This window comes from Urocitellus parryii, chromosome Y (genome assembly GCF_045843805.1).
Source record: "Urocitellus parryii isolate mUroPar1 chromosome Y, mUroPar1.hap1, whole genome shotgun sequence".
Lineage (NCBI taxonomy): Eukaryota > Metazoa > Chordata > Mammalia > Rodentia > Sciuridae > Urocitellus > Urocitellus parryii.
The window spans coordinates 34,646,785-34,664,257 of NC_135548.1; the positions used below are offsets into that span (position 1 = coordinate 34,646,785).

The 17,473-nt window shown below is 36.7% G+C and overlaps 1 protein-coding gene across 1 annotated transcript in view; it reads left to right on the forward strand.

Moving 5' to 3' along the window:
- Positions 1-2,464: 2,464 nt before the first annotated feature.
- The window catches only part of LOC144251023 (DNA polymerase alpha catalytic subunit-like), a 67,375-nt gene continuing 52,366 nt past the window's right edge, over positions 2,465-17,473 (forward strand). Inside the window, 4 exon segments of the mRNA XM_077794152.1 lie at positions 2,465-2,480; positions 10,125-10,441; positions 10,443-10,467; positions 15,487-15,611. Of these exon segments, the coding sequence (XP_077650278.1) occupies positions 2,465-2,480; positions 10,125-10,441; positions 10,443-10,467; positions 15,487-15,611 (483 nt within the window).

A 17,473-nucleotide genomic window follows, 5' to 3' on the forward strand; every position in this document is an offset into this window, starting at 1 on the left:
GACAGACTTAAATTCATTTTGGCTCACATTTAAGTATTTATTTATTTTAGTTTAAATTTCATTACCCTTTCAGACCCAAATCAAATCCTTGCCTTAAGCACCATTGGCTCTATTGTCACAATTGGTTATTTGGGGATATAAATTGGATTGTGTACCTAGTTCACTTTTTATTTGTGTCTAGTTCCTATTCCAAAATGAATGTAAACTTCTTATGAGAAGGATACATGTTGAACTCTTCAGAGTTTTTTAAACATGGGAGATTATTGGTCAGAAATCTTCAAGTAACTCCCCAGAAAGACCTAACTTGCCTAAGCAGAAAAATTAAGGAAAAGTATAAAGAAGAAAAATGAGAAAAGAAATGTATTTGCTTCCATAAATCACTCAAAGGTATATTTTTTCATATAATATTGGATTTGGGACTTAAGATAATTATATGAAAACCCATTTTTTCCTCTCCATTTTGAACAGTTTATCTGGCCACGTTTAACCTTCTTCAGTGTTGTGCTGGAGTTGGCTTTCAACTAATTTTCAGGATAAGATTTCTTTTTCAGACCAGAAAGGAGAGCTAGAATATTTCCCATAAACACAATAGGACACATTTTCACTGCTTCTCATTGGTTTTTACTGTGATCTCTTTCCCAACTTTAAACTAATTATTTTGGTCATGGGTATATAATAAAATAATTACATAGACTTAGTCCATAGGTACTAATAATAATGAACTAATATTGCCTCCTGCAATCAAATATCCAATATAAGCATGCATGGGGATAATCCAACCTGAAACAAGTGCTGAGATTGGAGAGATGGGGTGGAATTACAGAGGAAGATGTTAGGCTTTTATGGCCAGAGAAAGAGTATATAGTTTTTATATGAAAAATAGATTCATTTTCTTTAATAAATATAACCTTTTTGTGTCTTGTTGTTTTAAAAAACTGTGACTTGTAAGAGTTGCAAATTATGCTTGACAATGTGCTCCATCGGGCAAATGAAAATTGAGATTATAGGATTGGGTCAGATTAGAGACTGTCGTGAATGTAGCCTGAAGTTCTTGGACTAATGCTCTTGCCAGTGGACAATTACAAGAATTTTGAGCATAAGAGTATTAGGCATGTGAGGTAATTTTCTTAATTCCTATGGAATTATATAGCAAAAAATGAGGATTAAATCTGTTGCCACAACTCTGTGCCTGGGGTATATGTTGTCTGTGATTCCCCTGACTCCACCCTTTATAACCTTGTGGATAAGTTAGAACTGTCACTCTAAAGGAAACTGAATCATAAGGAAATGACATAGTTTACTTAGTTTGAGTGAGTAGTGAGTGTAGCCACTCCTTACTTTGTGCTACAAAGCACTGTGAAGGGATTCCCAGTTGAGTGGCCATTGATTTTAAATCACACAAATTAGAATATATGTAAGGCATGAGGGACTGAGATTAATTGGAATATGTTTCATAGAGAAACAGAAATGTTTCTCTTGGAAATCTAAGAACATTCTAATCTTAGCATTAAGACAAAGTATTTCATACATACCTGGAGCCTTAGATAAGCCTAATTTCCAAAATAGGTCTTAGAGATAGCAGAAGCTCTTCACCTGAGCTTATCAGTCCCCTCATTATTGTACAGGATGCAGTCCCTAAGCATCCCAAGGCTAACTTACAAATGGTTTCTAGGCTTCCATGTACTTCATCATCCTTCTTATTGCTGTTGACTCAGTTTCTTCATTTTATAATCAATGATCCTATTGTGTCAGGGCATATTTTATTTTACTTATTTTAAATATCAGGTATTATGCTCTCTTTCTTACCTGATTATAATTTTTAGTGGTCAGTAAATATGTATTGCATGAATGTTCGATGGTTGGCTTTCAACTCATTTTCAGGATAAACTTAGGTTTTTAAGTACAGAAAAAAGTTGAGGTTGAAAGTATGCTAATCAAATGAGAGTATTAACATACATATGTTGAATAGGATTTAAGCCTTAGTTTCCAGAAATCTAAAATAAGGATAACAACACTCCTTTTGTCACAGGTTCGCACTGAACTTTAAGATAATGTATTTATACCACATAACATAAATTTGGCATAAGGTAGACACTCCCCAGATGCTACATATCAGTTTTATGGTACTCAAAGCAAAACAAACAAATGTTAAAGGATCATGGAAAGTATTTTAAAGGAGATTCCATTTCTATGTTTTATGTTTCCAAAGTAGTAGTAAAACACGGTTAGTATTTTTTATTTTTTTATTTTTGCAAAGGAAATCAATTCTAACATGGGAATTACCAGTTTTGAATAAAGTACAAAGACCTCACATATTCCTTTAAAATGTTAATCTGCATTCTAATGTTTCCATGTAAAAGAAAAGGCAGTTTCTATTATAGTGGGCCTTACATCTAGGTGGGTGGTAACTATTAAATAAGAATACAAATAAATGAACAATGTGCTTCCAAATACTTATACGAAAATGGAAAAGAATACAGGTATATGCTTATTTGTAAAAAAAACAACAAAAACAAAAATTCCCTTGAGAACAGCAGAGCCAGCCATGGGAAAGTATGTGTGTGTGTGTGTGTGTGTGTGTGTGTGTGTGTGTGTGTGTGTTTACTGGAGACGGTCCTGAATTTTACCAAACATACAGAGGTTCTAAGGGAGGTGAACCTGTAGTATGACAGGGAATAGAAAATAAAGTCAGAGGGGTGAGGTTCTACAGACATGGTTCAGAGTTTAACTTTTATTCTAAGTATCATCGGAAGGCATAGGAGAGATTTTAAGCAGAAGACTGCATGATGTGATTCATAAGATGTATCTGAAAGTTTTGAAGAAAAAGAAAAGTACAGAAGTGAGAGCAGATGCTTGGTGGACATTTAGGATACTCTTGCAGGGATCCAGAGGAAGAAGGTGCCACAGGCGGGGGTGGAGAAAGAGTGGCATGGACATATTTGGTCTGTTTGAGCAGAGCTGAGAGGACTGGTTGGTGGAATGAATATGAGGGATGAGGGAAAGAACAGAATCAAGCACAGTGATTCAAGAATTTGACTTTAGTAACCAGATGGACAGTTGTGTCATTTTCTGAGAGGAAGTAACTTAATAATATATACCTCATGTTTATATCAGTGGGTGAAATCAACAAATAAAAAATAGCTCACTTTTGATAAGCTTAAAGAAAGGAATTGGACACTATTTTTCTTTATTTCATGCCATAACAATTTATTAATTTCCTGTTCTGTATTTTTGAAATCACCAAAGACCACCTACCATGCATTATTTGCCCAGAGTCATTCATTTTTCACTAAAAATATTTAACTATTTTATTCTATTTCATTAGATTTGTATTTAAAAATCCCTTCTCAGTTAATTTATCTTTTGCATTTTACTATTTGTTCATTTGAATATTTATTGAGGACCTATTCTGTGACACACATTACATATCCTGAGGAAGTAAGCGTATGAGCAAAAATTATTACATACTGGGAGATTCATTCTAATTTGTAGAGAGAAGAAAATCATAAAATTAATTCAATAGAAAAGTATACTATTGTTTGTTATATTAGAAAGTGATAACTAAAATGCAATGACATAGAGGAAGATAAGGCAAATGGACTGTGCTGTTTCAAGACTGCATGGCACAGGACCAGTCTATTCTTTTCTGGATTTGTACCCTTAGAATGCCATGGGGTGTATGAAGTATTGTTTCCTCTGTCCTCAGTGGGTACTCCTATTACTATAGCTTGCACTCTGACATGTGAACTCTGGGCCTCCTGTCAACAGGTCCAACTCTCCTCTGTTCTTGATAATGGTGTTGGCTTACACTAAAATGTTCTGGGAAAGGCAGAGAAAAATGTTCCACTGTCTGACTTTGCTGATGGCCAGACTTGGTCTTTAAGAAGGAGTTTCAAGACTCAGCTGTAGCATGTCCCTAGAACTATATCACGGTGAGGGCTGGTAAAACCATCTAGAATTCATCTAGCCATTTCTTTTATATCAATACTTTTCTATGTGATTTATAAATTCATTTAATTAAATATAAGATTATTGTACTTAGTGGCACAATTTAACAGAGGTGGAAAGTGAGATAAACTGAAATTTAGTAAGAAGCCCAGGATAATACACTTGACAAAAAGGTCCAGTAAGAATTGGACCTCAGGAATTCTAACCTGAAAATCCATTAAGGATAAAATAAGTTATTTCTTAGAACTTCCTAAAAGTATAGATTGCCTAAGCAAGGCAACCACAGCTCATCTCCACTCTCACAACATTTGGTCTACCTCAAACTGGGTGAGAGACAATCTTTCATGTATAGTATTTCTTTATACAAAATGGTCTTCAATCCTTAGGGACATTCCCCAAAGTTGTTTTACTTTTATGTGACTAAAGAGGACTTGGGGTAGCTTAGTCTGCAGTATTAGTGTTCAGAAATGGCCTTCCCAGTACATCTACAAGATCAGGCAATAGTGGTTTGCCTCTGTAGTTATTTCCTAAAATAATGGGATTCCCTGAGTCTCAGTAATAATAATAATTTTCCAAAAATAAGACCTAAAAAGCAAACAAAAATAAAATATTTTCCTTACTGGTCAACTACCTTCTCTCTCTCTCTCTCTCTCTCTCTCTCTCTCTCTCTCTCACACACACACACACACACACACACACACACACACACACTTGTAAGAAAATTAAAACTGTTTTCAACCTAGGTGAAATACTGTGTTTGTATCACACATTAGTATATTTTAAAATATAAAAACATCAACAGAACATATTTTTAGAAGTTAAAATGAAGCAAATAATGGGTTAGAATAATAAAAAATAAATTAGGCTACATTACAAATAAGGTGCAATGAAATAAATGGACTTAAAAGTAAATAAAGTAAAAGCTAAGAAAAAATCATTACACTGGTTGAAATATAATAAAATAGAGAAAACCCTAATCTAAAAGATTATAATGATAAAAGGTAAAGTGTTACATATGTTGACTTAAAACTTTAATATAAACCTAGTAAACATTGTTACACAAGAAAGCAATTTAAAAATTATTTCAAAAGAAATGTGGGTAACATATTAAAGTAAACTACTAAGAAACAAAAAGCATATTTTCAGAAGAAATTGGTTTTAAAGAAAGTTCAAAATATAGATAACAGTTATTCGAGGTCAAGCTCACATTCTTCATAGAGATGCAAGTTCCAGAAGACCCCAGCATTTTTTTTTTTTACATAAGACTTAGAGTTCCTTGTTCTCCCACTAGTGAACACATGTACTGAATGTCAAGATTCAATGACACAGAACAGGGTTCTTGTCCTCACCTCTTATTGTAACCCAGCTCCTCTGGCCTGTCTTGTTTTCATGGAGCACCTTGCATATGTCCTTGGAATGTCTACTCAGCTCACAGAAGACAAGGCCCTTTGGAAGTCTGCTTCCCTGCACCTTTTTATTCTCTCTTTGCCATCAAATGTGCTACCCCTGAGTTTCCACCCATTGTTGAATCTGTTTTTTTTTTTCAAGATAAAATGTAACTTCCACAGCAATAGTGGTATTTTTGAAAACTAAAAGAAATGTAAAAGCCAGTTCTAAAATAACTTAATCTGACTTTGGGTAGAACATATAAAACATTGATGAAAGCACCACTTTTTCTGGTGAGAGACTAATATAGAGAAGCCAAATGTCTTGCCTAGTGGCCTTCTGTTTAAGAAGTAAAACCAGTATTAGCCCATTGTTTTCTAATTCAGTGTTTACTATTCCAACACAATTCTTAGAATAAGGCAACTCAGTTTTGAGATTTTTTTTTCTGAAAACCATTTTTAATAGAAACTAACAAGTCTCCAATATGATGTAAAATTACACATTAAGATCAATTTTAGGGGCTGGGTTTGTGGCTCAGTGGTAGAGTGGGAGGCCCTGGGTTCAATCATCAGCACCACATAAAAATAAATAAATGAAATAAGGATATTGTGTTCAGTCACAACCAAAAAATAAATATTTTTTAAAAAGATAAATTTAAAGAACAAAAAACACCTTTGTCCTTTCATATCTATATATCTGAAGCAGAATCAAACAAATTTCTTTGGTGTCATCATGAAATTTTACTTTGAGAATTTTTGCCAAATGAAGCATCACTACATATTTAAATCCATGCCAAATAATTTCCCATTTTCAAGTTTTATTTTTTTAAGTGCATTGTTTTAAAATAAGTGTTTTCAAACAGAAGGGCTCTGGCACTGTTGACCTGGGCAAGCATTTTCTGTTGCTGGTAGAGTTTGTTGGCCATCCACCAGGGGAGTTTAGAAGTGGTGGGAGTACTTCACTCCACTCCTTGCAATTAACAATGGCACTGCAGAACTTTGTGGTGTTCACTCAGAAACCCTTCCCCAGCCACAAACCAATGCCAGGCCCTGAGGGAGAAGGGTAATGAAAGGTATAGAGAGTATCTTCACAGAGGAAGGGAAGGATAGAAACCAAGTTGTCAGTCATAATTGCCTATCTGAGCTTTAGTAAAAGAACTTGGTAAGACACAGGCAAGGCCCCAAGGTACAAAGGCAAGGCCCAGAAGAGCAAAGCCAAAAGCTGCTCTATCTGCCTGAGTCCCAGAGAAACCATTTGTTTCATTCCAATGGGATATTTAACTTGATATCTTCCTTTTGTGTTAAATAAGAAACCCCTGTAGATGATGTTTCCTATCTAAGTTTCGAAATGCAAACACTTCACATACTCAGTTAATACAATAAAACCTTAATACATCAATGACCTGCTTTGGGTTCCTTGACCTGATCTCAAAATCAATCTCAAAGTGCCAGGGTAAGTGCCTATTAAGATAAATTATACTCATGTTATTGATTTCTTATATGTCCTGTGTGTAGGGTGTCAATCAATACAGACCAGAATTAATAAAAAAAATTTCCCTGAGTTAAAAAATGATCTATATGTTTCTACGGAAATGTATATATAAAGAAAACATTATTGGTTTTCTTGGATTGACATCATCAATAAGTTATAATACATGATACATTTATCTTAAAATATTTTAGAAAATGACATGAATCTCAAACATTGACAAAATGTGAATTTCCAATGATTTTGAGTAGGACATCAGTTTAGTAATTCTGAAGGACTCACGGAAAATTTATAATTAACTATCATGGTCTGGGAAGTCCAATTTTCTCCTTAAACTTTAAAAATATAAGCTCTCTAGTACACATTTCCCACACTAGGGTCAATCTGCAAAAACAGTTAATGGACAGGCATTTTGCATTGTGCCAAAGTAACAACAGGTGAAATAATCAGAAAAAGGGAAAATAATCAGAAAAATTCAGGTAGTGAAAGTGAAAGGAAGTGTGAAGTGAACTATCAACACTATAACTGGTGTCACTCTTGACATTTCTAATTCTTAGACTCAAGGGGGCACCAATTAATACCTGAAAATAAAATCTAAAACCCACTTAAAGGATATTATATAGTAATGGAAAGACTTGTTACAGAGCCCAGAGAACCAGTAGCCTCATGACCCAAAACAAGATGACTGCCATTATACTGATATTACACCTCATGCAATTAGTGCAAGTGCCAATTAGTCTCTAGAAATGGCAGAGCAGGTATACTTTCAGCTGTTAAATAGCGAAATGAATTGGAAAAGACAGAGAAAGAAGTGACACATTGCTGCACAGAGCTGCGTAAAGCAGATTTAGACATAAAACAGATTCTTATTATAATTTCATAAAAAGAGAAACAGCTTGAAAAGAACTGTTTTAACAAGTTTTTTCCCTTTTAAGTCTCTGGTAACTTATTCTATGATTTTACATTTCTATGACTTCCTTTTCCATGTAAATTTTGGCCTCATTTTACAAAATGGCATTTAATTTCTGCTAGGTGAGTCTAGCTTCAGTTTGTAAGTTCTAATACCGCACTCTATGGTGGAGTAATTATATTCTGAGGTTTAAAGAATGCCAAGGCATAGTAAGATGCTAGCACACCAAAATGTAATCTGATTAGACTATAATTTTGTGACAGCATATACATTAAAGTAGGTCAAATACTCTAAAACAATCACTAATTTTAGTGGCTTATTAAAATAGGTGTTTATTGCTCTCACATCATAGTACAATGTAGGGAGATATCAGGAAAGAATTTAAACATAATTATAGGGACTGGATGATTCATTCACATAGAAGGTAAAGGAATAAATGACAGCTACAAATTTTGTATTAGCAACTTGGGTGTATGGTGGTATAAACTAGTAAAATGAGGAGAATTGATAAAGGGAAAGGAAAGGATTTCAGTCAGTTCACCTTGGGATCAGGATGATATCATTACAGAATTAACAATGGACTTCATCAGGAGGCATCAGATGGCTAGAATTATTCATATGCTTAATGATAGAGAAGTTTGTGGGGGAATTTTTCTTTCATTATGGGCTTAGTTTGGCAGTCAAAACAAAGAATGACTTATTAAAGAATGACTTAATAGAAAAATTACATGATCCTTCGTAGAGTAGGAAGTAAACTATATCTCTGCTAGAGGGAAATTCTACTTTATAGGGTAAGCTTGTAATCTCTTCATTTTATGGAGCATTCTGACTTAGCATGGGAGACTTATGTGTTATTAACAAACTCTGCACACAATGACAAAATTGAAGGTCATAAAGTAGAAGGAAATTGGAAGCTTATTACAAAAATGCCTTTTGACTTGAGCATTTAGTTGAAGTTCATTTGGTAGGAACAAAGTAGGCAATATTAATTAGTACTCTGATAAAACTTTTCTGCAAATAAGAATTACAGAAAATTGTCTCTAGCACCTCCTCCCCTTTATTGTGAATTAGCCATGCTTATTGTACTCACATTGCAATGTTATGTTCCAAAAGATTGTACCAATTTACACTGCCACCTTTAACACAGGAGCAGTGCACACTTCATGTTACCAGCAGTGGATAGTGTTTATATAAAGAGCTATAGAGAGTTAAAAAGGCAAAATTATATTGTTATGCATGTATGGATATGTAACAAAAAATCCCATTCCTATGTACAACTCTAATGCACAATAAAAAAAAAGTAGAAAAATATCAAGACCAGGCACATAAGAATTTTGAATGGCATTCAAAAATATTTTGTAGGTTATGTTATGGACTGAATATGTGTCAGGAAGAGAAACAGGGAGTAAACATAGGTTTATTGGGTATTAAGTAATGTTACTAATCATTATTTAAACAAAATGGTCATCACACGAAGAAGGGGTCAACAAGCATGTGGGCAAAAGTGTAGAGAAAATATTACCAATGTACAGTAAGCATTATTCAATAAAATATACCTATTTGGAAAAAGAAAAAAAATGAGATGCTTACATTGCATGCATTGTACCATACACAAGAATCTAATGCCCTTTTGTCTTTCAAAACATTAACATTTTGGAGGAGTCCAGGCAAGATGCTTTGTAAGTCATCCTGCACTGTGCATCTATAAGTGGTCCTATACTTTGAAAAAGTCTGATTGTTTCTTCATGTTTAGATTCAGGCTAGTGTGTGTTGTATTTGCAAGAAGAGCATGTAGGCGATGTTGTTCTTTTCTCAAGTGCATCACATCAGGTCAAATGTGATGAGGTTAGACTGCTACTTATTAGTGATGCTTCTTTTGGTCATTTGGTTAAGATGATGATGCATATACTTTTTTTTTTTCTTTTGTACCAGGGATTGAACCCAAGGGTGCTTAACCACAGAGCCACATCAAAGCCCTTTCCATGTTTTTTTTTTTAAATTTATTATTAATTTTGAGATAGAGTCTCGCTAAGTTGTTCGGGGCCTTGCTAAGTTGCTGAGGGTCGCTTTGAACTCATGATTCTCCAGCCTCAGTTTCCCAAGTTGCTGGGATTACAGGCGTGAGCCACCGCTCTAAGCGGTGCATATACCTTTAAGTTAGGACACACACACACACACACACACACAGTGTTCACATTCCTTGAGGCAAAGGATCAGACAAAACTCAGAGTGTGCACCAGGAGGCAGTCGTTTTCTGGGTTTGGGGGACGGGGACAAGGGGGCCAGCCCTACCACTCCCACCTTCCTGCCCGCCCGGGCCTCTTTGCTTAGAAAATCATTTCTCAGAACCAGAGAGCCCCTACTCCCACGCGCCCAAATCTTTTCCCAGTAGCTTGCGTGCGCCTGCGCAGATCCTCTGCCAAGCTCCTTTACAGAGCCCGACCGCTTCTTTCTCCAGCTCTCTTCCGGTCTCTTCTCAGCTCCTTTTTCCCTGAGGGGTCATCACAGGGCGCCAAAAGCGCGCCCCGGGAAGGCCCGGGGGCGGGGCGCGGCGCGGTGCGGCACGTCAGTGGCCTTCCTGGCGGAAGTCCTTCACCTCCCAAGCCTCTGTTTGGCTTTCAGGCTGGCGCCTATCTCGGCCCCCGCGCCAGTTTCGGGCTGGTTGGCGCGGAATCGGGAGACTGCGGGACTATAGCGCCTGTGCACGGCCTCCGACTGCGAACTGGGGGCAAGCGGTGAGGGACGACTCCGCACTCAGAGCACTGGTTGGGAGTGTGGGGACAGCAGCGTGATTGCGGGTGGTGGTGGTGGTGGTGGTGGGGTCTTTGCTTTATTTCTTCCGAAGGAGGCCTGCGCCGGGTTCGCTGTGCGGGTCTGATTTGGCTCAGACCTTGTGGTTCAGGGCGGGGGCCTTTCTGGTGTCAGAACCAGCATTCTAGTAGGGCGGCTTGCAAATCCGAGCCACCCTTTGCAGGGTTTTCTGTTTGGGAGACTGTCACATCTCTGTCAGCAAGTGACCCCTTTTAAAAATTCCTTTGGTAAGTCATACCCACGTGTGGGAACAACTTCAGCGAGACTAGGGTCGGTGGGGCACTGGCCTGATTGAGGGTATTTCACTTCTCCCACCCGCTTGAGGACTACAACAGAAGATATTTGCCCCTCCCTTGCTAGAAACTCCCAGAAAATTGTTACACTTTCTAACTAGGCAGGAGAGAAAGCTGCAAGTGCTGACACCATATACAAATGCGTTTTGTCTTTTTAGTAATGGATTTCTATTTTATGCATTAACACTTTTTCTTTCAAATTATTCTATGGAAAGTTCTTCAAGTGCTGCTATTTTTTAGCGTTCAAATCTAATCATTTTGGCGAAGTTCCTAAAAAATACATCAATTCAGCATTTCGGGTACATTGTATATCACTCAGTTTGTCAGTGGTAATCTTTTACTTCCAAAAATAGAATACAAAAATGCAAATAGATTCGTCTGATTTCTGATTTTTGAACAGTGTTCAACTAAAATGTGACTTAACTTCCGGTGAACTTCTAACATAAAATCAGATGCTTCACTTTTTTAGCCCAAGCATCTCCTGTCACTCAAATACATCATCATTAATGAGAACTTGCTTCCTAATCAGCTTCCTTTGCATTCAGCTAGTTGTAAATCACAGATTTCAATTTGTTCTTTAGCCTTTCGTTTTTTAAGACAATTTATTTTGGAGAGTCGATTAGCCTGGATTACAAATGGGATATGGGATGTGAGTATCTGAACAGTCTTTGCAGCCTTCTATCAGTGATTTGCCACTAAGCCCTTTCTTCACCCTAAAAACTGTATGCCATCCATGAACATCAAGAAATCACTCTCTGGAGGATACTGTGCAATCTTGTGACCCCTCTTAAGTCATGATGTTGATTAAGTACTTGCTGAGAACTTGTGACTGGAATTTTTCCTTTAGAGCAGACTGAAAGATTGTTACCTGAAAGACTTCTTTTGCAAGCTAGTGTCTTGGCCTGCTTTTGGGGAGGATGCAGGTACTCCAGATAGTAATTTTAAAACAAATATTTAAGTCTTTGTAAATGGATTTTTTTCATGCTTATTCCTTTATTTACTAGTTACTTACATGAAGCATTAGAGACATGTTCCAAAAAGGGAAATCTGGATTTTGTTTCTTTTAAATGTTAGCAGGTGGAGCACCTTGACAATAGCAGTGAAAAGTTGAAATATCTATAACTATTTTTGTGGATGAAAAGAGATCAAGGGGAGTTTAGTGATCAAAAAAGTGGGTATAATGGTTCATTTGTAAATATTTATTATGTACATACCAGGCATAGGTATTCTGCCAGGCTCTGATGATGGGTAGACTAGGCATGGTTTTTGTCCTCATGAGTTGAGATGAATTTTCAGTTATATGCAGTGCTGTGTTGAATCTTCCCTGAGGAAACTGCTTTGCTTTATTTTTGCTCTCTGAAACTAGACTATGTATGTGGGAGTATATGTATGTGTATTTGACTGCCCTGCATCTACACAAAGAGAAACAAATATAAACATTAAATTAGTTTATGTTGCTAAGTACAAATGAAGATAGCCATCCTCATGTAATCCTTGCAGCTTTATGAAGTAGACAGATGTGGTTTATTTCCATTTCACAGGACCCTCAGGTTCTGCATTAGTCAGAGTGCTTTGGTATAAGCTGAAGGAACCAACTCTAGCTAATTTAAACTGAAAAGGAATTTATTAGAATTCCATAGCATTTGCACAAATCCTGAAGGACTGGAAATCTGGTCTGCAGGTTGCTTAGCCAGAAACAGTGATTAAAATTGTGCCACAAAACTGGGCCACTGAGGAGGTCATTACCAACCATGACTAAATACTTGGTGCTAGATCTTGTACCTTGGGACATTGCTGACACTGTTGCTTCACATTCTCAATCTTCCTGCAACTCTTGCTACTTCTAGAATCTTCCTTAAGTCCATATATCTCTTATTGGGACATTAGCCACTGGGCAGGTTTTTCTAATCATTAGAGCCTATTTTAATGCCCTAGCTCCAGCTGCAAGAGTGTTTGGGAAAGGGAATTTTCAGCTTGTATAGGCATAGGCTCTGTGAACCCATGGGACTTAAAGTGTGTGTGTTTGTGTGTGTGTGTGTGTGTGTGTGGCGTGGGGGGTGTTCCACAGATTGTTTCAGATGCTGGGCAGCTTCAAATAAAACAGCTGTCCACTGCTGAACTGGTTAACTTGTAGTCTCATATTACCTACTAAATGGCAGAGCTGGGATGTGCTACATCTTAATTTCTCAGTTGTACTGCTCACTTTACACTCATGTCAAACTTACCTTCTGCACTGATTTTCTCTTGATTCCTGAGTACACCTTGGATTTGAATACCTTTGTAGCTTGTCTCACACCTCTTCCTCTGTTTGTTCCACTTTTTACCCTGTTCTGTGCTGGTGAAATTCTTTCTAGGCTTGTATTGGAGACCTCCCCTATGAAAACTGACCTGATTTCTCATGGAAAATTAATGGTTCTCTTCTCTACATTTCCTGTCTGCTGTTCTTACCTCTTCTATGGCACTATATTTATATTATGATGGTAGTCTCAGGGTCTTTTGCTTTACTTGACTGTGAACCTCTTGAGGCTACAGGCAGCTCTGTCTTATTTGTAATTGTACCACAAACCCTGTGTAGTGGAGCAGTGTTTCCTGTGGAGTAAGTCCATTTGAAGACCTTTAGATTTTGTCAGATGTCAAGGGAGTCTTAAAGGGAATATACTGCGGCTAGCTTTTCACTCTTATTGATTGTGTTTAATAATCTCTGAAACCTTTTCATGTAAGCCTACTCAAAAATTTTAAATCATTTGAATTATACCCAAGATTTTGTGACTGTCATCATTAAGTACCCACATTACTTAATTTTTACATAATGCCTTTCCAAAAATGGATTTAAAAGTCAAATGTGAAAGTCAAACAATAGGCTAAGATGTTATAGAGATTCCATTTACAGGAAGCTAAAAAATAAGATTCTCTAATTATACTTGACCTTTAAGATATAATTTTCAACAGTTTATTGCCAGTATTTGGTACATGTTCTTTAGATTGTTTCTTATACTTCAAACAGTCAAACAACTTAGTGTTGTTATGAATATGCCATTGGGGTTGGAGCTTTTAAGATGCCTCTTTATCAATACATCTCCCTTTTTGTGCCTACTCATTTTAATAAATTAGCATGGAATATAGTAGATGGCTGCTGAGCCTAAACTTATGGCTGGCAGGCAGCACTGTCATGTTGATTTGATTATTCATCAGCTGTTATCTTTGGATGAATTCATTTCAGTATGTGTGTGGAGTGGTCAGTTTGTAATGACCAAAAGCATGAAGAGTTAAAAAGTTGAATGAGTGAATGCTGAGGCCCTCTGGTATTTCAATCAGTTTTGACAAAATATATTTTAACCTTGGTAATGTGTTATTATTAACCTATAATATCATGGTCCACTGAGGTCTTGAAGTCAGTGATAGAATTAATAAGATGGTTCCTTAGAACCATCTTTGTTTTTGTTGTTGTTTTGTTGTCCTCTAATCCTGTCATGATCTTTCAATACCACTATGAACTTTTTTTTAAAATATTTTTTTTAGTTGTCAATGGCTCTTTATTTATATGTGGAGCTGAGAATCAACCCTGTACCTGACACATGCTAGGCAAGTGCTTTACCACTGAGCCATGACCTCAGCTCACCACTATGAACTTTAAAAAAAAAAAATAATTCCACTTTTTTTTTTTTTTTTTTGGTTTTAGATGGACACTTTATTTATTTTTTATGTGGTGCTGAGGATCAAACCCAGTGCTTCACACGTGCTAGGCAAGTGCTCTACCACTGAGCTACAGCCCCAGCCCAAGAATAATTCCACTTTTAATGTTTTTACTTTTGTATCTTTATATAGTATCATCTTGTATTAGAATTATGGTACCATCTTTGTTAAATACCCCCAGTCTCTAATGTATTTCTCTTTGAAATTCCAGGTACTTTATCTGAACTTCTATTAGGGCATGTGTTCTACATATTCTTTAAGATCCAATTGCTACTTATCTCCTACATTAGATTGTAGGTAGGGTAAACACAAAGACCATATTTTTTGATCTTTTAGTCTATCATAGCACCTAGTATTTTGCAAAGAACAGATCCTTCTTAAAGACTTTCAAATGTTGATTAATAGGAAGCAAAATGAATTGTTCTTTTTTGACCTACTGGATTATTTGTGGCCTGTCATTTCCAATGGAAAGGCTGTAGACTAGCTAACAGCTAATATTTCTGTAGGGTATCAGTTGGCTTTGAGACTTTCCTTTTTCTGGAAAAAAATAACATTGGCTTCAGTTGTAACAGGATCTTAGAGAAGATTTTTGAAGAACTACAAGATCTGCATATTTGGCCATGAGCTTTGTGAATTGTTTTACATTATAATATTTAATTTAATATTACATATAATAAAATTGCATATTATTGTTGACTAGAAGTGTTCTTCATTTTTTTTGGGGGGGTACTGGGGATTGAACTCAGGGGCACTTTACCACTGAGCTACATCCCCAAGCCCTTTTTATTTTGAGACAGAGTCTCATGAAGTTGCTTAGAGCCTTACTAAGTTGCTGAGGCTGGCCTTGAGCTTGCATTTCTTCTGTATCAGCCTCTCTAGTCACTGGGATTACAGGCATGCACCACCATGCCTGGCTGTGATTTTGTAACATCTCCTATACCTTTCTGTTTTTATCACCTGTGTCAGATTCAGGAAGTTTTGTAACTTCTCAGGCTCGTCGAGAAAAAAAGTCAAAGAAAGGTTGCCAAGAAGCTCTAGAAAGACTGAAAAAGGCTAAAGCCGGTGAGAAGTATAAATAAGAAGTAAGTAACCATTTTTCTTCCTGTACTTTATCTAATTTATAGCCTGCTGGTAGTGTGTGTCACCTCTGTAACTGTATTAGTCATCTTTTTGTCCCAGTGACCAAAAGACCTGACAGGAACAACATAGTGGAGGAAAAGTTTGCTTTGGCTCACTGTTTCAGAGATTGAATTCATAGTTGGCCAATTCCATAGCTCTTGGGCTATGGAGAGAGGCAGAACATCGTGGCATAAAGGCATGGCAGAGAAAAAGCAGCTCAGAATATGGCAATGGGAGGAAGGAGGGAGAGAGAGAGAGAGAGAGAGAGAGAGAGAGAGAGAGAGATTGATTGATTGATTTCTGCTCACCAAGGACAAAATATAAACCCCAAAGGCACACCCCAGTGACCTACCTCCTATAGCCACACCTTATCTGCCTATAGTTAATGCCCAGTCAATCGATCCACCGATCAGGTTAAGGCTTTTATAACCTAATCATTTCACCTCTGAACATTCTTGCATTGTCTCACACATGAGCTTTTGGGGCATACCGTATACCTAAACTGTAACCTGCTTGAAATAATACTTTCCCAGAATAGCTTCAGTTGAGGACTGAATACAAGTCATTAGTAACAAAGCAAAACTACAAAACACCCTTTGACTTTTATAAAGTTGTTTTAGGGTTTACAAAGTGATTTTACACATATTTGAGCACCAAAGAAGAAATCACATGGATTTAGAAATATTCGTGTATTTCTAAATACTAATTTAATTTAATAGTAATTATGAGGTAGATTTATAGATTATGGAGAGTACTCATTCCTTAAAAGTTCCTGTAAGGCACTTTACAGATGAGTTTAAAATTCCAAAATTAAAGTAGCTATATCTATACTTTCCTTATTTGGTGTGCTGTGTCTCTGCTAGGTCCCTTGGCTTCGCTGGGGGAACTGAGCGGTGCTTTAACTTTAAAGTCTTTTGCAGCCAAGTTAAGTACCTTCTCCTTGGACATTATTGTTTTAATTTGCAAGGGAATGGAGACTTGGACCTTACTTCTGCAATGTCCTGCTTGTAAGATTGAATGTAATACACTTTTGGTGGTTTTCCTCTGCTCATTATTTTTGCCCTGTAGGCGAAAAGTAAAATGATTACCATCTATATATCATTGTTTAGCTTTACCTTCAGCACTCTTTCTGAGTATCTTAACTGCCAAGGCTAGAAAGTGATTAATGCTAGAAAATAATAATACCTAACTTTATTTTTCAGCTGACACTATTATAAGTGATTTTACTAATATGTTTATTCATTTAATCCATCTAGTAACCATATATAAATTAGATACTATGACTAACAACAGTTTGAGGTGAGGGCACAGAAATTCAGTGAGATCACATGGCAGATCCTTTATTTAGACCCAGGCAGTCTGGTTTTGGAATATGCACATTTCACTATGGCATTTACTGTACTGGGCAATTAAGCAAATAGAAGAGGATTTTTGCCATATGGCTGGCACCATTTGTTCAAGTTAAGGGAGGCAATCAGATAATAAAACGTTGCTAAAAGAATTAGAGTGAAGCAAAAGTAAAGCATTTTTAATGTAGGTCTTGTGGGGCATTTCTGATGTTGGCACAATTTGGCTGATTTCTCTTTAAACACTGTGATATTAATTGTATGGCTCTAAGAATTCATGCTGAACAGTAGCAATACTGTTTTTAAAGATAGAGTCGGCTGCACTTGGAATGTTGCTCAGTGGTAGAGTGCTTTTATATATATAAAGAGTCAGGGCCTGGGATTGTGGCTCAGTGGTAGAGCGCTTGCTTAGTGCGTGTGGGGCCCTGGGTTTGACCCTTAGCACCACATATAAAATAAATAAATAATAAATAAAACAA